The sequence below is a fragment of the Rhipicephalus sanguineus genome, chromosome 3 (assembly GCF_013339695.2).
Source record: "Rhipicephalus sanguineus isolate Rsan-2018 chromosome 3, BIME_Rsan_1.4, whole genome shotgun sequence".
NCBI lineage: Eukaryota > Metazoa > Arthropoda > Arachnida > Ixodida > Ixodidae > Rhipicephalus > Rhipicephalus sanguineus.
In genome coordinates this window covers 208258154-208282288 of record NC_051178.1, presented here as the reverse complement: position 1 = coordinate 208282288, position 24135 = coordinate 208258154, and the positions used below count along the sequence as shown (strand labels likewise).

The window sequence follows — 24135 nt, the reverse complement described above, 5'->3', positions numbered from 1 at the left end:
CTTTCGCAGCATTCGCCTTTCAACGGGTGCCGACAATTCAGGGCTTCTTGGCGATTGTGGCTCTTAGATCCCAAGGCCGGCTTGTTTGTCACGCATAGACGGTGGGTTGGTGACACCACGATTGTAGCATGAATAGGGCACAAGAGGCAACAAACAGAAATACAATACAAGTAGAAGAGATCGAGGTGACACCGATGCCGGCTGTTCTGAAAGGCTTATTCTGAGCTTGCAAAATTACAGCTCTGCATCGATAAAGTGGCTCTAAGCACTCGATTCGAGTGACATTAAGCTGAGCTTCTGATTTTTATGCTTTCTACAATCATGGAGCCTTTCTTGTCCAGTCGGCAGCGTCTCTGTGGATCCATCGTCATAACTGCAATTCCTGCTTGAGTACATAGAGGGAATTCCTTCGTCGCCAACAGTTCCTCTATCTGGCTGGAAGGAATGCGAGCACAGCAAATTTTACGTCCAGCGATGGAGCGGTTCGATTTGTGGCATCTTCCCAAGGAGTCGCTCGTTCGTCGACTCTCTCAGGCACGCACGACTGCGCCTTTCAGATCAGACAAGATTCCTGTGTATTCTCTCTGGAGGCTGGTTCCTTGTACACCGTGACACAGGGCTCTTAATGTACACTGTACTGCCGAAATCCCGCCGTATGAATGTTATTTTTCAATCCTGAAGACACCTCATTATGAGTACTGCGCGTAATGTTTGATTTAGTGCTATGCCTTGGAAATCAAGGTGTGTGCATGCAAGTGCGCGGTTCAAGTAGGCTATTTGTTGATTCACTTCGCATGGGGCATACAGTGCAAAAAGAAAGAAAAACAAAGAAACAGAGAGAGAAAGACAAAAATGAAGAAGGAAAGCTAGGAGATGAAGAGGATAAGTGAAACACACGGCGTTGTGTTGTTGCTTTTTGCTTCTTGTTTCGTTAGCGCTGTCTACCACTCCAAAAAAGCTGGGCTGCTCACATGTGCTAGAGTCCAGACCCTCGGCTATATATGAAGACAGTGGGACCCACCGCCTTGCTACGAAATACTCGCCTCGCCTGGGAGCTGTTTCTTGTGACGCTGCTGTCGATTCCTTGGCTGGAGAAGAGGCTCTGCACTTGAGGAATGTGACACTGCCGGAGAGCCATCTTGACGCGCATTTCGCCCCTCGTTGGCCGAGCAACGCTGCGGGGAGGTGACATTGTAGCGAGGCGGCACCCGCACGCCTGTCCACTGAGCCCGGGTGACAAATGGGCAACGAGGATCCAAATTTGTCACCTCCGAGCCCACGGCGCGGCCTGTCTTGTGCCTCGCTGCTATCGTCTTCGCGTGGGTCCTCTGGCGAACGACGACTGTCGTAATAACGGCTCTCTCACGCTCGTCGCTTCGTTTTGCAAGAACTGTAGCGCTGCACCGGGACAGGTACACACGGGCTTATGAGATGTGCCGAGGTATCTTTAGGGCGAGGAAGACATCAATTGTCGCCTTCGCGCGCTGCCTCACGCTGTCGTTCGTCTGCATCGGCGGTGGCGCTATAAAAAGGTAACACTGTTTGGCTGCAGCATGTTACCTGCATGTGGGCGAATGCCCGCATGACCCACTCGATGCCTCACGTCAAGAGCACTTCGCTCCTCGCACGTGCCGTCCGGTCTACTCTTGCATTGGCTCGAGAAGGTCTAGAGAATAGAAGAAGAAAAGGTCGTGGAGGACTAACAACGGAAGACGCACCGAGGTTATACAGGCGAACATAGAGAGAAGGGAACAAGTGATACTTGCGAGCTGATTTCGTGCGGGATAACACTGAGATAACACTGATATACGGATGGCACATGAGCCGTGTTAATACCTGTCTTATCACATATGTCGATCTTTGGTTTCTCTGCTGGACGTTGAAACCAAAGTGCTTCGAACTCTGCGCGTACACAAGACTGGTAACTTCGTCGTAACACACACACACACACACACACACACACACGCACACACGCACACACGCACACACGCACGCACACGCACACACACATACATACATACATACATACATACATACATACATACATACATACATACATACATACATACATACATACATACATACATACATACATACATACATACATACATACATACATACATACATACATACATACATACATACATACATACATGTTTCGCTCCGTCTCATTGTGTAACGATTTCCGCGTAGTGGCAGAAGCAGCGCACGCATAAAGGTACGCTGTTTGTTGGTGCCTAATGGGCGGCGCGACGTCGAAATATTGGCGTCCGCCGCCGAGGGGATTCTCGTGAAAAGGACGGTCCTCCTTGCGGGTCTTCATCGCGAGCGGGGCTTCCGCGCGGGATGAGCGGCTGCGACCAAGTGGCTGCTGCTGCCCACGACTCTGTAGCCGGCTCTGCCTGCTGTATTACTTTGCGAGAAGCCCCGCGCGCAATGCGTGCCATGGCTAGGGCGGCATCGGGTGTATCTACGTGTGTATATTTAAAATGTTCAATTTCTACTTTCTTCCTCCTTCTCATTAAGGATTGTGTTTTCGTTTCTTTCGCTTCCAAAACGGATACGGATGGTCAGCCTCGGTTCTTATACTAACAAGAAAAGTGAAGAGAGGGAGACGCGAGGGGAAAGCTTAATGAAAGGCATATCGGTTGGCGCCAGAAGAGCCGTTGTCGCACTTACGATACGTATTGAGTATAAAACTACATAAAACCAACAGGATAAATGAAACCATGAAAAGTGCGAGAGAAATAGTTTTTACTGTGTGAACTATAATTTTATTAAAGCATCTTACAGGGCCTTTATGGCAATAACCTTAACTGAACTGAACATAGGCGAGAGGAGGGCGGCAGCGCGTAAGCACTTATGTTACTCAGAACACCGGCAACGTCACGGTAGAACAGGCTTAACTCTATATGATTAGTGATATTAGCGGTTTATTAAGTGAGTTCTAGCCAATTATCGCATCTATTGTGATTTTCCAAATTATCTTTGTTGCTAACATTTGTCTAACCACGCATCCCAGCTACGCCAATGGCGCAGACCCATTTCCGAGGGTAGCAGCGTTTGCTTGCCAGCGTGCTGTCCTTTTTGATCGCTCTCTATAGGATGAGCCCGCCTTCGCTCTGGTTGTAACCTCTCAACGTGGACGGCACGGCGGGTTCTGCAGTGTGCGCGAGTTCCGCAGGAAGTAGCTCGCTGCAAGCGTCCCGTGTCGCCCGACCTCCTTGTTCTTCGGAGCTGGCCGAACGAAAGCGTTGATGCACGTGGTGGCGAGAATTAAAAACAGGCCGAGCAGCGTGTTTGTTCCTTTGGCGCCTGACGGCGTCATTTTACGATCGCCGTTATGCCCTAGCGGGCGGCCGAGCGCGGCGCGAGTTTTTATAGTGCGGGCCACGTGACTTCTTCCACATCGTGTGGGCGTGGTGCCGACGGTATAACTCTTGCGCGCGGGGGCCCAGCTCGCCGGCTGTGATGGTGGGGGGCACCGCGAGGTATTTCAGATGCAGCGGAGGGCGAGTCGACCAGAACGAGAAAAGAAAAACAAGAGGAAGAAGCAGCGCAAGAGAGATAAAAGTGCCGAAATGGCTCGGTTGACGGGATTACCGAGGGCCGTGTAATAGGTTTATTCGGCAAACGGGCCCACGACACGCGGTACAAGTCTTTAAGCGAGACGTCCGTGCCGAGGTGAGAGGTTCGCCGGATAAAAGAAAAGAAAAATGTGCCGCGTGTGTTTGCATTTCGAGCGTTTTTAATTGCTCATCCCTGGCTGTGCATAACCTGCAAACCCAGCTGTTACGGGCTTCGTTGCGGCCGAAGAAAAGCGTCCATCTACAGGACGAGTACAGTACGCGTTTCACGTCACGTAAAATCGTAAATTGACTTCAGTACCAAAGTATAATGGCACGTTGGCGTCGCTAGTTTGTCTATATCTACGATACGGGCACAGTATTAGCACTCTAAAAAGTATTAGCAGTCGTGAACTTGTACGACTCCTGATTGCAGCTGTCTCATGTATAGGACAGCTTACTTGCTTCTTCTCACCTTCACGTAATGTTGCACAGGCTCGGGAGCAGTACCGGTCGCAGTGTTCATGCAGTGTAGATAAGCATTGACAGATTCAAATTCAGGAAAAAGCTAGTGTTCTAATCATTGATTATCGTCAATGTGTGGCGACGGCACTCGTTACATACGTTATTGCAAGTGCGCTATCATTTGTCTGCCTTCCGGGCTCAGCCCTGGTCAATCTTCCTCCACTCTTAAGAATGTTCGACTCCTTTCATTCACAACAAGTGGTGTGGAAGAGATGAAGCTCACTGCTTCTGCAAGGATTCGTACGCGGAATTGAAATAATTTTGCCAACCAAACTGCAATTCTATATAGCTTCGCTCGGAAACACGGACGAAATGGATGCGAGGCACGCGATGTCTAAGAGGCGACTGCATTGCATTGTGCTCGCCGATAATGCATCACAGTTCTGGGCATCTAGCAAGTGCGCACAACGTAGCGCGAATTACACTTACGTGTCAAGGGCGAAAGGCGACGTCACTTCCGCCTTGACCCGGCTTGTCCACTGTAACTGCCGCATTAATATTTTTGCATGTGCTTTTGTTATACCGTTCCATACGAAAGAGGAATTAATTCCTAGAAGATGCATATAGGGTCAATGGTTTGTATTATCTTGCATTAATGCAAGAACAATGTGTTTCGATGTAAAAGCTTATCACGTGTGCTGTGTCAAAATTTTAACTTGAGGCACTCAACAGTGTCGATCGAGGGCTGTGCAATGTCGCATAGTTCAGAATTATGCGACGAATTCAGAATGAAAACACACCTACATTCCAGAGTGAGGTCAACGTTGCATTGTCTGTTATGATAGCTGCGTTCAAGCGCTTTTCCGTTGAGTGCCCTCCTGCTGTCGCGTCCCGCCAGAAACATTGAATGAGCCGTGAAATAATTTCCAAGCATCGGTCATGCCAGAGCTGCAGCGTCAATGCGCGTTGCGTACGGGATTTTACGCCCAAGAATAAGGGCGCATCTTGAGGGTCATAAAGCACGCCATTATGCGGGAAGTTTGGCTTCGGCATGATTCTCCTCCTTATTCATGGTCCACTGCGTACCCATTTTGCTGATCGACTGCCGTGCCGGCCTACCGAACGGCTCGACTTCTTGTGTGGCCGCTGCTAATCTTTTCGAAGCGCCTTCGCTCTGACGCGCTGCGTGTCGCTTTTCTCGTCGCATCATCTACCGCCCCTTTATTCGACGGTGTACAGCTTATATCCAGTTGGGATTATTTTCTCTTCATCGCTGTCCGATTTTTGAAGCGCTGTGAGGCGGCGCCTTCTTTGCTGCGGTTCCTTCTTCCCAATACGTCGCCGAATGCATGCGGGCCAACTCGCTTTTCTCGCTCACTGTGACACCTTTCTTTTTTTCTTGCTGTTGCGACACACAGCAGCCTGTAACTGCAGTAAGACGATTCCTTTGATGCTCGCACACCGATTTTCTCTCCTCCGATGTCCACCAGCTCTTCTTCACTCCAGAGGAAAAGACAGAAAAGAAGATGGCCGGCAAAAGAAGAGCGGGGATAGCCCCCCGCCGTTATAATATCGGCTGCGCGTCCCTTGATTATGATGACGAGCGCTGTCGCAGCGCGCCCGGGACACGTCTTATGCCGGGATGCGCCCCTCCCCTTTCATTTCCCTCCCCACGTATCCGCGCCTTTGCTCCGGGCATCGGTCATCGCAGCTTCCGTTGGCATGTTGCTGTGGCCGGCGACTCGTCCTGGCTTCCTTTTTTTTTTTTTTTACTGTATTTGAGAGCGCTTCTGCACCTCCTTTGATATTCGCCTCTCCCCTCCGCAGTTCTGCCACGCAAGCAGTAGTACCTCGGCGTGATCGCGCGCTTTCGGTGGCGGCTACCGAGCGATCGGCCGTGCCTCCGCGGGGACAACTTCTGACGGCGCCTCTCGCGTACGCTGCGGGTTCTTGCTTGCATTACACGTATACCCGCCCCTCACGGCGCCTTCGTCGTCGTGCGCCTTCTGACCGCGACCAGTCCCTTTTGCAGGTGGCGCTTTGCGTAGCGATGAGGAGCGCTGTGTGGGGAACGGTACCCCCCCCCCCCCCTTTCCTCTGCTGATTCTGAGAATCCTCGCGCGGGCTTAAGTTATGGAAAAATCACACATGCTGGATTTTTGATCCCCACGGCGTGCTCGACGCCGCTCGTTCGATAGCCGTCCGTATGCGTACCGTCTTTCTTATTTTTTCTCTACTTTCTCGTCGTTGCTCGCATTCGCCGTCTCCCTGTCCCGTGCATATTTCCATTCCTGACCCCGCGGGGCATCGTCGTTTTGTCCGAAAGATTGAAAAGGCCTCTCTTCTGCGCAGACGTCGCTAAGTTATTCGTGACGGGCCTTTGACCACCACGCGGCTCTTCTCGTGCGCTGCTCCGATCCCTTCGCAGACGTCTTTCACGGTAGCCGCTTTGCTTCTGTGTCGTCGTCATCCGCTACGCTCAGCTTGATTGCGGCCGGCCCGACGCCTACTTTTCGGCCGATTCGAGATTTTCCTCGGCTTCGCAAGTAGAAGCATTTCTCTGACTCGCCGTGAAGCCGCCGTGTAAAGCAGCGGCGGTCGAAGCTACCGCGCAGTCCTCACCGTAGTGTGTTTCTTTATCTTGCTCGTGTCCTGTATATCCGTATACAAGTTGCATTTATTTGGGCTGACTCTTGCTTTTGACCGCCACGACTTCCCTGTCCGGCACATGCTTGATGACCTTAGAGGCATTTTATAATGACGCGCATATACTTTATTATAATTCCCCGCATCCAGATCGGCATCTTTGCTTACGACCGCACGTCAGATTGGTATCTTTGCTGGGAACACATATATCTGTGGCTTGGTCACTGAACCAAAGTTACAAAACTAGCGCCACATGTAGTGTCCTTGTTGATGAAGATGATGCTGATAGCTTATTATTGCTGGCACTCACCCACCCGATAGTTTGCTTTATTTGTTCAATATAACGAGTGTCACCTTCGTCCTTTTCATTAATTTTCATTCGAAACTTTTTGTGCCAAATGCGAGCTAACTGCACACAAAACGCTTTCTCCTTTCCCTTTCCGTGTCGGTTTCTGTTTTCTGTTGCAGTGCGTTGCAGTCATTGTCTCGAATGTTCGGACCACAGGCGCTTCCCTCGAAAGCTTGGTGGCCCATAGCGTTCTGCTATAGGGAAACGCGGAAGCTCCCCGTGCCCAGATCGCAGGCACGCCGCTTCGTATGCTTTCTAGAATGTCTCACGCGGCTTGCGGAACGCTGGCATGAACTGCCTGTCCCCGTTCTTCCCACGCCGAGATCGCTGCGCTCTGTTCCGCATTGCCGGTGAGCGTGTGACGGCACCGGCTCGCCGCGGCTATGCAGGCGTTGGCCATTTAAGCTGCACACCATGCGACACTCTTGTGCAGCGTTAGTACACTCGCGTACATTGAGCCAAGAGCGCAAAGGCAAACAAATGCCGTGACAATGCCACGCTGCGTCCAACCAGTACAAGCACATTAGGACATGCAGTACGAGTGGAAACCAGTAACATTGCCTATCACTTCCCGACTGATCGTCCAACACCCAACGTAGTGGTGCTTTTATCCAACTAGACCGTCAGCGAGACGTTCGAAGATGCATATCAGTTGCAAGTTTCGTTGACAAGCTATACAGTGACGACGGCACGGTGGTAATTTGCGCTTGCGTCCAAGCACACCGCAGACCGAGTCTGTCGGTTCATCATTTTTTATGCAAATAGAAACTAAGAGCCCAGTCTGACCTTTCTGGTTCCTCCGAAATGTCCCTCCATCCTTTCACAACGAAGCCTACTTTCGCTTTGATGTGCACGTTTATTCGCCAGGTGGGTCTAGGGGTGATGGTGCTCGACTGCTGACCCGAAGGTTGCGGGATCAAATCCCGGCCACGGCGGCCGCACTTCCGGAGCCCTACACTACGGCGTTTTGGGGCGTAAAACTCCAACAATTATCATCAACAATTATCAGGTTATATATCAACAGTTATCAGGTCGTTATTGTTGTGCATGTTTCGTGGGCTTGTAGCGTCCTCTAGCAATGATGGTTGTTCGCAAACGTAAACCACGTAAACTGCCAACCTTTCCGAGCATGCAACAAGCTTTATACGCTAGACGCGTTGCCGAATTGGATATAGTATCTCTCTCTCTCTCTCTCTCTCTCTCTCTCTCACACACACACACACACACACACACACACACACACACACACACACACACACACACACACACATATATATATATATATATATATATATATATATATAGTTGGGATATTTCCCCTCATTTTTGTGTTGTGTTGTTAATAGACATTAAGCCCGGTAGCCTATACTTACCTGGAGCGGTCTACCCCCGCTTTATATTTATTTGTTCTTATTCGGAGGGGAGCGGGGGGGGGGGGGGGATACTAAAGCCTCTGTGTTGTGCGTGTGACGAAGTGTACGTGCTAACCAATTGAATTGTTTTTCTGTGCAGGGACGCCCGTTAACCGGATCCCGATCATGGCAAAGCAGGTGCTTGACCTTTTCGAACTGTACCGACTGGTCGTGTCACGAGGCGGCCTCGTTGAGGTCATCAACAAGAAAATCTGGCGGGAGATCACCAAGGGACTCAATCTGCCCTCTTCCATCACTTCGGCCGCATTCACCCTGCGCACATCAGTGAGTCAGCTCAGCCAGTTCACGCTGAGTCTTACCATAGACGACGGGTTCGAATCAGCTCTCGACAAAGCGCCGTGTCGAGTGCGCTGTTGCGTTAAGGTTCGAAGCTGCGATGGAATTAATCCTGCTGGTTTTGACGATGAATGCCTCGTAATGCAGACACATAATCGTAACGTTAATTTTCCTTTTAATAATAATAATAATAATAATAATAATAATAATATAATATAATAATAAAATAATAATAATATAATAATAAATAATAATAATAATATAATAATAATCATCAATCAATCAATTAATCAATCATTTATTTAACGTGCCTAGGAACAACCGTGAGGTCTTTGTGCAGGCGCACGCAAAAAAAAACAATAAAAATAAACAATACAATACAGACAGTCTTCAGAAATAAAAAGAGCAAAAACACGTAGACAAAGAGAAATGAACACAAAGGGGAGGAGTAAAATAAGACAATATGAGAAATATTGAAGGGGAATAAAAAATTAGATTGCACATATACAACTATGCGGAAAGACGGAGAAGGGAAGACTTTGTACATTGTGCCATACTATGTCAAAACAGTGCAAAGCTCGGATAAAAACAATGATTGTGGACTATGAAAAACGTCAAGATCAAGAAAATTATTATAAAAGACTTTGTATTCTGTGAACGGTAGAGTGTTGGAAGAAGCAGGCGGGTACATGAACCGGTCCTGTTCTCTCTGGTTAACTTACGCGAATTCGAAAATTAACACAATTGAGAAGTACAGGGCAGGATATGAATACCGTGGACTAGCTTGTAGAGAAATAAGAGATCGGAACGATTCGTCGGCAGTGAGTGTGGCAGGGATAATGATTCAGCAGTATTTGAAACGAGATCCAGAGTCATTTTTAGCAAAGCGATGGTTATATATGCTGAGGAATTTTTTCTGACTCGTTCAATGGTGTTACCGCTGGATTGAGCAATGCCATTTCCATATCACGGACGCACTCAAGTTGCGGAAGACATATTGCCGTGTACAATTTGTAATAATAATAATAATAATAATAATAATAATAATAATAATAATAATAATAATAATAATAATAATAATAATAATAATAATAATAATAATAATCAATCATTTCAATCAATCAATCAATCATTTATTTAACGTGCCCAGGAACAACCGTGAGGTCTTTGTGCAGGCGCACGCAAAAAAAATAATAATACTTTATTAACATTTGGCGCAGTAACAATGTGATACAAAATGGCCTGCCAAAGCTTTTACGCTTCACGTTCCACCCGTTCGCCTTCTTAAAGATTACGATAGAAATGTTCGAATTCCCTGGCGACGTTGTTGCAGAAAAAGTACGGACCAGAGTGGTCGCATAGCCCTATAATTGTGCCGTTCTTTTGGGTGTTCTGTTAAAGCCACGGGCGCCTTCGCTGGTTTTCTTTGCGTCGAACGACTGCAGCACGCGTGCGTGGATCTTTCGCCCTCGTAATCCCATCGGACCACGCCCGTGGATCGGACGCATCGGCGGCGTAAATTCTTTTCACCGGCTGCAGCACGTGGCATTAATGTGCGCACCCTTTTTGCCGACGAAACGAAGCGCCAGAGCAGCTTAATTATGGCCGCCTTGTGGAGCAGAGTAAAACAGATGCTTTGTATGCACAGTAAGCCCCGAATGAAGCTGCTCATGGATTGAGGCTGGGTGCATCAGTAAGGGAAAGGAACCGCCAGATATTTATGGACCCTCTAATCGAGCGGGAAGGGGGAGGCTCCATGTAGCTCGAGCCAGGCTGCGATGTCTGCTCCGATAAGGCTTCCCAATCGTGTACGCGCCCCGTACGTCGCCCTGCCACGTCTGCTGCGGCCACATTATTGCCGTTTATTTATTTTCTGGCCGCAAATAAACGAAGCGGCCATTATTACGGCTGCGTATCTTGGATCCTTCGGTGCATGACTGCGTACAGAATTCCGTAATATCGCGCTTGCGTAGATCGCGTCCTTGCGCCTGTGCGTCAGCAAGCTTTGTTTATTGCAGCCGTGTAACAATGCACATGCGGATCTGATGGTTCTATTGCAAATGATCTAATAGGGGAAACATACTGCTTGCTGTGAGAGAGGCTCGCTTACTATTTGCGTCGCAACATTCTTTAGCTGCATTGCTAATATCGCACAAGCAGGACGTCGTCGGAAGCGGAGGCGCATGTGGCGAAATCGCGTGAACTTCATATAACGATGACTATACGAGACAATGGCGAAGGCAGACTTTTTTTTTTTTTTTTTGCGGGGGGGGGGGGGATAATTCAGTCACCCTTTATGTATGTTCGTGCGTGCGTTTCTATGTGTGCGTGTATGTATACACATGCAAAATTGAAAATTTTCAGGGGAGGGGTTCTCTTCTGGCAACGCCAGTGCTAGGAGGAGCGTTGCATTTGCGCTCTGCTCATCGCCCGCAGCACCGAGAGCGTCAGCACCAACGTAACTCGATCTGCACTATTTGGAAGCTAACAATTTTGACAGAATTTCTTGGCCAGTTTTGTTATTTACCGTTAAGGTTCACTAGGTGTTCGGGGCCAGGAGAGAGATATATAATAATCTTTAATGAAATGCCCGGAGAGGTTAGCCTGGTTTGTCGCCTGTCTTGCTACTCCAGGTGTCGGGTGATGCCTATAGTTTCGACGAAAACACGTATGCTGCTAGCTAGTGCATTGCCGCTGGCCTTTGACACTAGCCGCCGAATAGAATCTGGGCTCCTAATCATTGAGTTAGCGCAACTAGCTCACTCTATGCCCCCATTGGAATAGTAGCCGTCGGTTTTCCGCAGGGGCATAGCCAGGGGGGGGGTTCAACCCCCCCCCCCCAATAATTTTTCAGTTTTGCATGCGTATATATACACGCGCACATACAAAGGCACGCACGAACATACGTAGAGTATGGTTGAACCCCCCCCCCCCCTCCCGAAAAAAATTTCTGACTACGCCCCTGGTCCTCCGTGGTTAAAAACGGCACCAACAACGCGGCTAACGCCCACACTTCTGGTAACCCTGTTTTCTGGTGACACGCATACAAACAAACAGAGACTATTATCAGAACTGGAAGTTGCAGAACGTCGAGTGTAAGTACCAGTTTTCGCGTCATTTACTTTTCATAATCAAACCTTTCTTATTTTGATGTACATATTCGTGATCTTCGCCAGAGCTGCCGTTGCTGCTCTTCTCGGCATGACAACGCTGCTCAGAAGGAAAACACTCGCGCAAGGTAAAAATCTTGGTGGCAATGAATTGGGTCCTCAATGTTTCACATTCGATTCTAATCTAAAGCACCCTGTCAGGGCACCCTGTTGCGAAATGCTCGCGACTGACGCATCTTTCGTTTCGCGTCTTCCTCGTAATGTAACGATTCAAGCTAACTCAATTATGTTATTTGGTTTCTACTTACCATGTAGCGTTCGCGACCCGGCGGCATGCCGTCCGGACCATTGATCAAGGACAAGAAGGAAAAAGATTCGGAATAGAATCGGATTACCCCGACTCGATATGTTCACGACGCCGTCGTTCGTTCTTGCCTCATTTGCTTGGCATTTCGTAGCGGCGGTTCTTTTTTTATTTCCTCATGTGCACGTGCTTGATTCACGGCTTGTTCGCACAACGTCTTTTCCTGGATCATTTGTTTCTCTATAAAGCGCAAAAACAAGGTTTGACAGCTACCGCTTTATTTATAATAGCGACCACCTTGTTATTTCATTTGGGTCTCAGTGACTGTGGTATGCTTTTTGGCTCGTATCAGGCGCGGATAGGTGCTCGAGCACACGCTGCATGCTGCTTCTTTCGCATTCATTCCATGCCTGCGTTTATGTCGTGTTGCCGAGGAACGCTTAATTAGTAACCTTCTTCGCGAAACTTGTCATCGACTTTACATTCCCCCCCCCCCCTCTAATCGACTACCGCCGTCACGTAGCGCCACACGTGCGAGAGGGTTCTGTTCGCACGGGACTTTGCCCAACAAACTGTCGGGATCAAAGCCAAGGCTCTTCTTTGCACGGCTGATTTCAGTTCATACCTACAGTGGCACGGCCGGAAAATACTTTTCGAATGTAATTGAGCCATTCTATTTAATTGTCAACGGCAAACAGTAGTGACAAGATTATTTCGCTCGATCATCTTTTAATAAAGCGTACACGATTACACAATGCAAAAACAGAAACTTGCTAACGCAGTGAATACTGGGATGCCAGCATTGTTTGATATTACTGGTGAAAAGAAAAAAAAAAGCTGTTCAGTATTTCAAAAATGTTCGATTTCGGATGGAAAATTGCTAATCGCACTCTCATAGAAAGCGGAAACTGGGATTGGGGAGATTGTTTGTTTTTGTCGAATTGGAGGCGCTGTCTTAAAATTAAAAAAAAAAAGCGACCTGGCCTGTACTTACCGTGCAGTGATCGGTTTCGTGGTACACAGTCGATTATAGTATGTCTTTTCATGCATTGATACTGGCGCGTAAAAACGGGAATAAGAAAAATGGGGAAATCACGTAATTACATAATTAACTAATTAAAGGAAGTACAAGTGAATGAATGAGTATAAACAACCGTCCCATCTGCTTTTCGTGAACGAACGTGAATAGAGCGTAAACTTAACGAACATAGTTCACGTATGTTTTATTTCTCTTTTATATAATCGTTCATCGTTCGTCTGCAGTTAAGCATCTCGCAGCAGTTTTCCGCATTGCCTTTTATCATTGTTCATCGATGGCAATGCAGAACGACAATCGAGGCCTATCAGCGCACCCGTCGCATACACATCAAATATTGTCCACTTTTTCCCACTGCAGCAAAATGAACCGCAAGTACCCGACGTCGGTAACAATAACAGGCTAGCCGTCCCTGGAAACTGCTTGCCGAGTGCTTGAAATAACAAGTCTCAATAGCATGACAAATGTTCATCGCGCAGAGCCACAACAGAGATACTCTACAGTATCGTCCCTGTCTGCATGCAATGGAAGTATGTCTGGCTTTTATCGTGCCACATGCGACACATGTGCGCCTCGGGAATGCCTTTCATTCATTGTTTTCTGCCGCACGGTTCAACCTTGTCCGTCGGCCCTCGACTCCGCGGCCCTTGCCCCAGATATCCCTATCGCTTCCTGTACGCCGAGCGGACGAGAAAGGAAGACGTTTTGAATTGATCCGGGAATTGGCCGCAGTCTACCTTATCGCGCGTCCGTCCTTGCAGCCCGCGCTCGAGAAGGGTTCGATAAGCGAGTCCTGCGTCCTTCCGGCATTCGCTGGCTACGGGGACTCCGCAACGGCAACATTTAACCAGTCGCGGGATGCTACTCCGTACATCGTTCGTGATTCTCCGCCATATTGTGGATGGAATTCATCTACTCGTCCACTGTGATTGGTTCAGAGCAGGCCCGTAGCCAGGAATTTTTTTCGGGGGGGGGGGGGGGGGGTACTTGCTGAAAACCTTGACTTTTTGAGATAAACACCTATTTTTATTATTTATTTTCGTAAAAACACCTACTTCACAAAAATTTCGGGGGGGGGGGCTAACCCCCCCCCCTACCCCCCCCCCCCCGCCGGCTACGGGCCTGGTTCAGAGGCCTACGACCGCTGTGATAGAAAACGCCAGTATGGCGGAATTTGACTGGTGCCCAGACTAGGACTCACTCCCCGACCTAAGCGCTGGCGTAGCCGGGGAGGAGGTGGAGGAGGAGAGGTGTACAAACCTCCCTTCCCCGAAATTTTTCAATTTTGCATGCTCGCACACATTCAGACGCACGGACGAAGATACTCAAAATATGGTTCAACCCTTCCCCCCCCCCCCCCCCCCCCCCACCTCCCCCTGGAAAAACGTTCTGGCTACGCCCCTGGTCCTAAGGACACCAGTGTGAGCTGCGTACACATAGAGATGAAAAAAAGAAAAAAAAAAACTGACGTAATTGGCATTTTCCCCCACGTAGTTTCGAACCGCAAGTTATGATAGAATTATACATACTTCGCGCGAAGGGACGATGACAACTAGACGCCCTAGTTTCGGCGGTGCGGTTGCTAAGTGGTGTGAACAATGTGGAATTTCGGCGGCGCGCGAATTCCGGTCGCTGTGGCGGGCGGATTCCCCAGACGATAAGATGCGAGGGTCAAGACGAGAGGATCAGCATTTCATACAGGCACTGCTTATCTCTAGGTAAAATTTCATCACGACCTATGTGACACGCTAGGACAGGACATTTTCACCGCGGCATCCTAACGACACACCGCTGTAGCTCGAGGACACTTCAGGTCTTGCGCCATCGCGAGAGCTGTTGCGAGCGCATTGTTTTCTGTAGGACCGTATATCTATCTATCCGTCTTTCGTGCAGATACATGAAATACCTGTACCCGTACGAGTGCGAGAAAGAGAAGCTGAGTCAGCCGGACGAGCTGCAGGCGGCCATCGATGGCAACCGGCGCGAGGGACGACGCTCCAGCTATAGCCACTACGCCGAGATGATGTCCACGGCGGCCACGGCGGCGTCTCTCTCGGCATCCCGCGGCAGCAACCATCACACATCGCCCATCAGCCTCGTCTGCCGGCAGGCTAACGGACACGCGCCGCCATCTACGCAGCACCACGCGGGAGGGCCTTCATCAGGTCAGTGACGCCTCGGAACGTGCAACTTGAGAAACAGTTTCGCGAAACTTCTAAGGGATCTCCTGCTCTAATGGAACGAGGACTCGGAAATTGAACAGTGCTAAGCTTGCATGCCGGCCGATCTCGGGGGGCATGATATGAAGTGTGCTGATATACTGCAACTGGCGGTGTGGCGCCGGCGTACGCTTTCGCAGTAAAACCCATAGCCTGTACGGTAGACTTAAGGAGTCAATGCAGAATTTCTACTCTTGCGCGGCGGCACAGAGCCTGCGCTACAGTTCTTGAAGATACACTAAAGAGGAAAACGATTTTTCCTCGTATTTGTAAATTACTCTTTCATAATACCAAAATAACCACGTTTGGCGCGAGAAGACGCTTTGTAAGGGAGAAAACACGCAAAACCAAAATGCCGGTGGCGACGCCACCTTCAAGTTCCAGCGCCAATCGTCGTGACGTCATAGAATATAACGGTGTCAACATGAGCCTAAGTAATCCCTAATTGGTGAGTATGTAGTACATTATTTTCTGCGGGGGCCAGAGATGTAACATACCGAGTTTCAGGATATTCCGTTAAACCAATGCCGCCAAAATACGAAAAAAGCGGCTTGAAATCCCTAGCGTCACGTGCGGAGATTTCGGCGCGAAATTTAAAAATGAAACTTTGACCTTGATTTTCTCTTGTAATAATAAACCTATGGCGGAAAAATTAACGACAATAGAGCTTTCAGAGCATTATTTATCACTATAAATCGATTCATTATTTCACTTTAGTGTCCCTTTAAAGATACCGAATTCTGAATCTGTCATAACATTGTGTCTGATAACTATGCTTCGCTTTAAAGGGGCCCTGCAACATTTTTCCAAGTAGTCGTCGAATAGCTTCACTAAAGGAGTTTATTGCCTCATGAATCGACGCCGCAAAAATTCTTAGAATCCGTCAAGTACGAGCGGAGTACAGAGATTTGTCGCACGCCGTAATTGCTTTCTCTCTTCTCTCGTCCCGACGAAAGCGCTGGAAGCTAAGCAGGGAGGGATGGCAGGGGGGGAAAGAAGTTACGTCACGCGCGCATCATGACTTTGAGCACTTTTTTTTTTTCTCTTTTCTTCGAACGTGCGGCTTACTTTCAGTGTGATCGCGAGCGCGGGCACGTGGCGGCCTCCCGCGGCGGCCGCACTATCTATGCAGCCCACGATGCGCAGATCAGCCGCAGATCAGCTGCTAACAATTTAACATCTTTTGAAAGCCAATGGAAACGAAAACGCGTCGAGCGAAGCAGCAGAACACGGCGCAGAGGCTTGCTGCCGCTTGCGTCGTCTGCTCCCATATCCCGTCAAGTTTGCTGCCGTGGCCGCTGTGGCGCTGGAGGCCGCGCGCGACTGTGGCGGCTCCTAACGTATGCACGGTGCCTATATGGCATCATTTGTAGAAAGTAGAGGGAACGCTTTCTAACTGCCTTTGAGAATTAATTGTAAATTCCAGGCCGCGTGCTGCGCTACTATAATATTTGGCTCGCGTGTTCTAAGTACCTTTGACTACCGATCGGCAGCGTTTTCTGACCATGCTGAAAAAGTATTGCAGGGCCCCTTTATGGAAGCATGAAGAATAGCACCTAGGGCGGAGTTCTAACCCAGTGCCCGGAATTTGTATGCCCCCCCCCCCCCCCCCCACTCACACACACATTCCGGAACTTGAGTCGGTGCCCATCGAACATCGAATATACGTATTTAAGCGCCACATCTGTGCATCACTGAGCCGTATGCGGCCGGGACACACTACTCTGCGCATGCCTATGGGTAGGACCAACCGCAATAAATTTCTGGCCACGCCCCAGTTGCCGTTCAATGTTGCTGGTGTGACGTTGTAATGTAATGCTGCTAGTAGTGAATTTATTACAATCTTTTTCCCATTTCAAACGGACACTACCTTCCTGTATCTCCCCCTCGGTAGATGCAAAGTGAAAATGGAGCTAAATGGGATGACAGGGTTTTAGGGAAATATTGCTAAGAGTGCACTAGCAGCTTTGTTGAGTCTGCACAGAATTAGTAGGCATCAAGCAAGCCCGATGCTTTAGCGGACGCGATAGATACGAAGCGCAGGAGCTGCTAGACAAGCCGGGCGCGATCAGAGAAAATTCCGATAGTGGACGTAATTACGTGCTCGTACTGGGCAATGGAAAGTCGGGGATTGCAAGGAGCAGCGGCACCAGTTCCAAAGTTGATTTAAGACAAGCTCCAAGCGAGGAGAATGAGGAGGAAAGTAACGCTTGAATCCAAATGGTCACGGTAGAAGGAACGAACATGACTCCATTTAAATGGAAATGAACTCTGTCATCATAGCTGCGGCCGTTTCGGTCCACGGGCGCGGGAAGCACTGCGCACGTAAGCGTTCGCTGTCCCTGATTGATGATTTTCCGCGCCGCTGTGCGAGTGGGACGCGTGGCGCCGTCTGTTGGTGATGGCCGTAACTCGCTTGATGGAACAACAGCTCGTCCGTCTGACGCGGGTCGCTTATACGCCTCTCGCACCGTTTTAGGCGCTGCCGTTCGATTATTTATACCTATGGCGTACACTCGCAACCAGATTCGGATTGGAATGTTAATCGAACGGAACCGCTGTTATGTCCAGAGCGCGGTTCAGTAAATCTTTCGCGCACGACGAAAAGAGAAAGGAAACCAGGGGAAGTGGGCGGTTTTGAGAACCGAGTTAATCGGGTTGGCCGTGGCGAGGCCTGAGGAGAGCAGATTGTTTATTGAATAAGCGTATTCACACGCTGTGGCTCTCTACCTGGCCAGACCGGTCACGATATTAGATTACCGCGACTGCGCCCCGGAGGTCAGGCGGGTCTTCGTCGTTGACGTCGTCTCTGCAGCGAAGTGCGGCTGTCGAGTAATTGGGAACGACTCCTCTGCAGGGGCGTTTCACTTTCTCTCTTCCTTTCGCTCGATGAACTGATTGATCTGTTTTGATCCGTGGCCAACTTTGCTCTCGTGCTTGTGTCACCGATTACACTGCGTTGCATACGTCGGCATATATTGCTTTATTTTCTGAGGAAGAAGAATGACCTCGCCTCACAGAAGTGCACGCTTCGTTTATCTAGGCCTCTTTATGCAGGCGGTTAAATGTGTGCAGGTTGTCATAGCTGGCGGCCAATACGTACTGCTTGCCTTAGGGCAGCAAAAATATATTTACATTCCTTGAATGTGTAATTTTTCTTTCAATTTGTTTCCAGCACGCGTCCTGTAGGAGCCTTGTTATCACACGTCCCATAATTGTACGGATGCTTACCGGCGTGTATCAAAGGAATATACGCGTCTGAATATACTGCCTGCATTCCTCCCCCTTACCCCCACCCCCCTTTTTTTTTGTCTAACCTGTCATGCTGACATCAATTCTTTCTGTTGCTATCCCACAGCAGCAACCTGCAGCAGTTGAAGGAACATTTTATTTTCCAATAACTTTAACCTTGATGCTAAACACTCCAAATAAAAAAAAAACATGAATTGCAGAAAACATGCACTGACTACAAGTTCTAATGTAACTTTCTCAACATTCCTGATTCTTCTTGATAATTGGAACTCTTTACTTACCTGGTGTCTGCAGGAAGTGCACTTAATACTTAAAATGTTAGTGCGTTAAAATATCTTAAATTGAGTTTATCAGCAGTACTGAAGGATCCATTCTAGGAAAAAAAAAAAACTGCACGACAAACCGGGTCCACCAATGGGCATGTTTAATGTGCAATTTGGGAGCTGAACTGACTATGCATTGGGGGAAAGCACACAAAATAAATTTGTCGTTATTGTCTTCAAGATATGGAAGCATAGTTTATACAATGTTCCTTCCAGCAGTATACTACATTTCTCGAACAAAATGCACCTGGTTATTGCTGAATCAGCAATGTGAGCTTGACAACCGTAATATATCACATTACCAAGCATTCTAAAGAAAAATTGTGCAAGCCAGTGTTTTTGAGGTGTTTGGTGCATTAGGTGTGTCACTTCGCAACAATTTATTTATAAAAGTGAGTGCACAATTCTGCTTGACAAAACTGACAAAAGTATGGGACTGGATTCGTTGCTGAAATATGTTGTCATATTGTAAAACACCTTACAAGGTGGAGCTTGCATTGCCTTGTGATGTTTAAAGCTAAATAAAACTTCAGGTTCCTTTGCAAGGTCCATCATGGTGAATATACGTAACTAAAATCAGAAGCGTGCCTTTTGTTGTAATGGGCCCTTTCGCCTTGTAAGCCAGTGAAGCTTTGCATGAATTTATCTGCAATATTTAGAATACGTGTGACTTTTGTTCTTAATTCACTTACTGCTAGTTAATCTAAAAAAAATTCGGCAGATCCACATGCCGTGTGGGAATTGGTTTCATGGGAAGCAGTCAGCAAGTATTTCTATGCTGTATTTTCTGGCTTTGAGCTAAGCCTTACGAGGTGGATCGACGTGTTTTTGTAAGCGTAGTAGCTATGTGCACATCATGGGCTTACCAGGTACGTCGAGAACATTGGCGTTTAAAGGGTAACTTATGGTGCGACGTAACCTCAGCGCTCACGTTAGAGTACATACGTCAGTATTATCGAAACAAAGTGCACCTTATGGTGCAATCTTGTGAATATCACACCTAACTTTTATTAATGTATTTCACCGGGGCCGAGCGATGCTTCAATATAGCTTGCTGAGTCATAGGAATACAAATGTAATGTTTATTAGACTGCTATAAAAGCGGAGCCAACGCTGGAACCACAGACGTTAATCTGATATGACGCCTGCATCGTAGGACTACATATGTAGTGTTTACTGCTTTCTTCTAAAATTAGATAGCCAGCACCACAACCACAATTGACGTTACCCCGACATTACGCCTGCATAGGCTGTTTTTCCAAACCAATTTATAGACCTGGCGTGGCTCTGTGGCAGAATGCCTCATTGTCACGCAGAATGCTTGGGTTCGATTCCTGCAGGGATCCTAATCCTTATTCTTTCTATTCGTCTGGTCAACGCGGCCCATGTCGGTTTGTCTTGACACTCACATTTAAATTACCAGTGTCTGTTCTCGCCGTTCCTGGGTAAACTGTCAATCACCTCTGGCGCATACCCGTACACTGTGGCCCGTGGTAAATGGGTATGTTTCACACGTGTCTGGAGGAAAAGGGTTTGACGACGTAGGCGACAGGATTTTCACGTCATTATTGCGGTAGCAATTATATGGACACTCTCGGCTGATGTTTGCCATCGCCGTCTGTCAACGCTGCCATGTCCCGGATATGTATATGTATGTATATATATAAAAAAGGCACAAAGAAAAATAAAGCAGAAGAAAAAAATTCTGAAGTACCCGACCGCGAATTCGAACCAGCAACCCGTCGCTCCCCAGCGCGCTGTGTTAGACAACTCAGCCACACGCCATGTACGTGCCGGCGAAATGACGGCGAGCTATTTATATACACCATGTACCGCTGGTGGTAAGCAAATCTCGGAGAAGCGTGAGCACGTTTTCTATCACGCAACGCTCCTAATTTTCTTTCAATTTGAAAACTACCCTTCAGTCGCACACGACAAAGTAGCTCTTTTCTGTACCCACTCTTGATGTGGAAGGAAAAAAAAAAGAAAAGAACACCGGGAACACCTTGCATCAGACGCCCCCGTGTAGCTGGAGACACAGTGGAGACCCCGTGTAGCTGGAGACACACAAACATGTATTCTTGGCTGTAAGATGTATGTAATTTGCGTGTAAGGAATGAATACTTCAATAATAACTGCACACTTATATTGGTTGGCCTTTGGCTTTTTATCTGCAGGTTGGGTGAGAATCGTCTAGCCATGACATTTCTGCATAATACTTTGTCAAAGTTATGTCATGTTCTTAAATGTACATACAATTTGCTTCTTTACTGTACTCCTTCTAATTTCGCTATTCTGTTAAGTTTCGTTATTCTGCCACCATGAAGGTGCCTATTCTCCATCATGGAAAAACTTAATGCAAACATTTGGTTTCATCTGTTTGTGTTCATCAGCTGCATCTTGTTGGCACTTCTGGGATCACGTGCATTCCTTTATTACAACAGAAATTTAACTCCTTTCAGGGGATGAAGAGAACAGCCTGTCGCTGTATGTGCCACAGCAGGAGGCCTTGAATCTGGAGGTTCCACGTGGTGGGAGTGCAGACCACAAAGTTATAGACCCACGAAGGCTCCTTGGTGAATCGCTGGGTCCACCGCCCGCTAAGCGATTTATTTCTTCAGACGAGGACCACCTTCTCTCCCAGTCTATGCATACAACACACATCAAGATGAACAGCAGAGGTGTGTGCTCTATTGGGCTTATGCATGTAGCATCACATGCACCATGTCAGATGACATATGTTTAGCTCCGGCAGATCACATTTCATGCACTTTCATTTCTTTCATCCTGATTACTTGCTGTATTTCGGTTAAAATAAGATTTTCACAACTTTTTCTTTGGGGGTGGGGTGGGGGAGGGGGTTTGGGGGTAACGCCCCCCCCCCCCCCCCAAAAAAAATCTTTCCACTTTTGCATGTGTATATATACATGCACACATACAAACACATGCACAAGCATACATGAAGTATTGTTCAACCCCCCCCCCCCTAAAAAAACAGTGTCTGGCTACGCTACTTCAGTGTACACTTTGAAAAGCAAATTACGAACAAAACAAAAGCTGTGTGCACATCACATTTTTCTCCTCTTTTTGCTCTTCACTCTCCTTTCCGCGGTTTCGCATTCGCCAACTGCTTGCGACGTGTGCTGGCCGGCGTGTCCCACATCACTGCTGCTAACGGTTGTTTCCCGGAGTTGGTTGAACTATAGGGCTACGTTGAACACCATACAGATCCGAACAATGTTGCACGGTAGCACGAATAACAGGTCTGAAACTGCACGAGGGAGAGAAAATTGAGGCTAAATAGTGTTCATATAGGCACAAATTTCGAAGATAGGCATTTATAGTCACATGTAAGCATTTAGGCACGACTGCAAAAAAACAGGCATTTATAGGCACCATAAAAACACTATAAAAGCCATTCTTAACCTCTAATTCATGCTCATATGTCAAAATTGTGCGATAGGAGTGCTAGGAACAAAATAGGCATTTGCCTAAAATCCAGTCTCTACTTATCACTATCGTCATTAATTGTATAAAGGCATTATGCATAAGGGCATTGCATAAGGGCATTATGTTACATCGCTCCAGGATTTTAAACAGGTAGATTTGTAAGTAGTAGTCCTGGCCAAACAAATGACTTCTACATCAATGAATGATGATGTAAAAAATACTGGTATTAGTGAACACTTCTCTCTACAGCTTAATAGCTTGCAGCATAAAATTTTCAGATGTAAGCTCTCATAGGCGTTTATTGTTTATGTTACTTCATTGGATAACTAACACCTATGTAACTAGGCTATGGAGTCCAATCCTGAAGGTGCACGTGAGTTATTTATTATGTTACTTTAAAACGGGATTGGTTAAAAATGCATGCAAAGTGTAATGCAGGTTTAGATGTGAGAGAGTGAACTCGTCACATGATTGAAGCCTGTAGCGGCAGTCTCGTTGTACCATTAACGCATAGAAATACACTATGGCCATGCTGTGAAAAGCAAAGTCACCTTTGTTTCCTAGTGAAGTGAGTGACTTGTCAGGAAAGAAGGTATGTGAAGTGTGCAGACATGCACCCAAGAGAAGAGATGCATACAACACAAATGCCGGTTCTCTGGCCCTCTTCTGATTTGTCTGTGTCTGCACACCTTACGTTCTTTCACGACAAATGCCTCAACTTTCTGTTATCCTGAGTTACCCAAAGGGCCATATTGGCAGCATGACCTTCACCTACTGCATAGGGCCGATTGGCAGGCCCTAAAGTTGTTTGTAGTATCATATGACCACCACCTGAGGTTGTGTTAACATGTGTAAGCTTATATTATATTATATTATATTATATTATATTATATTATATTATATTATATTATATTATATTATATTATATTATATTATATTATATTATATTATATTATATTATATTATATTATTACGTTATATACAGCATGACTGTTTAGAGTACATGGACTGACTCACAAGTTGGTGCCATTGAGCCCATCTGTGTATTGAATAGGAAAATTCTAAATTTTGTCATGAAAAATGTGCATATAATGTCATCTCACTGGTGTCATTAAATCACTCAAACCTGTTAATGAAGTAGCAAGTAATATTGAACAGCTTTCTTAATACTCTTTTATCTGGGCTCTCTCTTCTTGGGCAACTGGGCTTGTGACAGTAGTTACCCCAATGTGTAGCACTGAATTCTGGCCAATGTAGTGGTAGCCTTTGTTCTGTGCTAAGAAACGATAAATGTTGAGTAGTAAAACCTGGAGATACAGCTTTGCTTCTAATATGCCGGAAGAGCAATGCCACTGTGGCAAAATACATGGCTAAAAGCCATGTATATTTAGAGATGTTTCATACATCTCTAAATACATCTCAGTCTTGACGTACGCCTCTCATCATTTTATTCCCTTTATAAGTTTCCCATTTTTTCCTTAATGAGAACCAACAGACAATCAAGCCAAGGAAAGTATAGGGGACATTATTTGTAGTGAATATGTTATAAATATGAAGAAATTGAAGTGGATGAAAAGGCAACTTGCCACCGGCAGAGCTTATAACCTTCGAATCACCTTCGTTATTCAAAGGTTGCAGGTTTGGTCCCTGCCGGCAGCAAGTTGCCTTTTCGTCCACTTCAATTTCTTCACATTCACTCAGCAATT

The 24135-nt window shown here is 47.2% G+C and overlaps 1 protein-coding gene across 1 annotated transcript in view; it reads left to right on the top strand.

Moving 5' to 3' along the window:
• Positions 1 to 24135, top strand: part of LOC119388182 (protein dead ringer homolog) — a 224276-nt gene that overhangs the window by 185495 nt on the left and 14646 nt on the right. The window contains exons 7-9 of the mRNA XM_037655837.2: positions 8539 to 8740; positions 15079 to 15350; positions 21442 to 21660. Of these exons, the coding sequence (XP_037511765.1) occupies positions 8539 to 8740; positions 15079 to 15350; positions 21442 to 21660 (693 nt within the window). The remainder of the gene's footprint in view (positions 1 to 8538; positions 8741 to 15078; positions 15351 to 21441; positions 21661 to 24135) is intronic.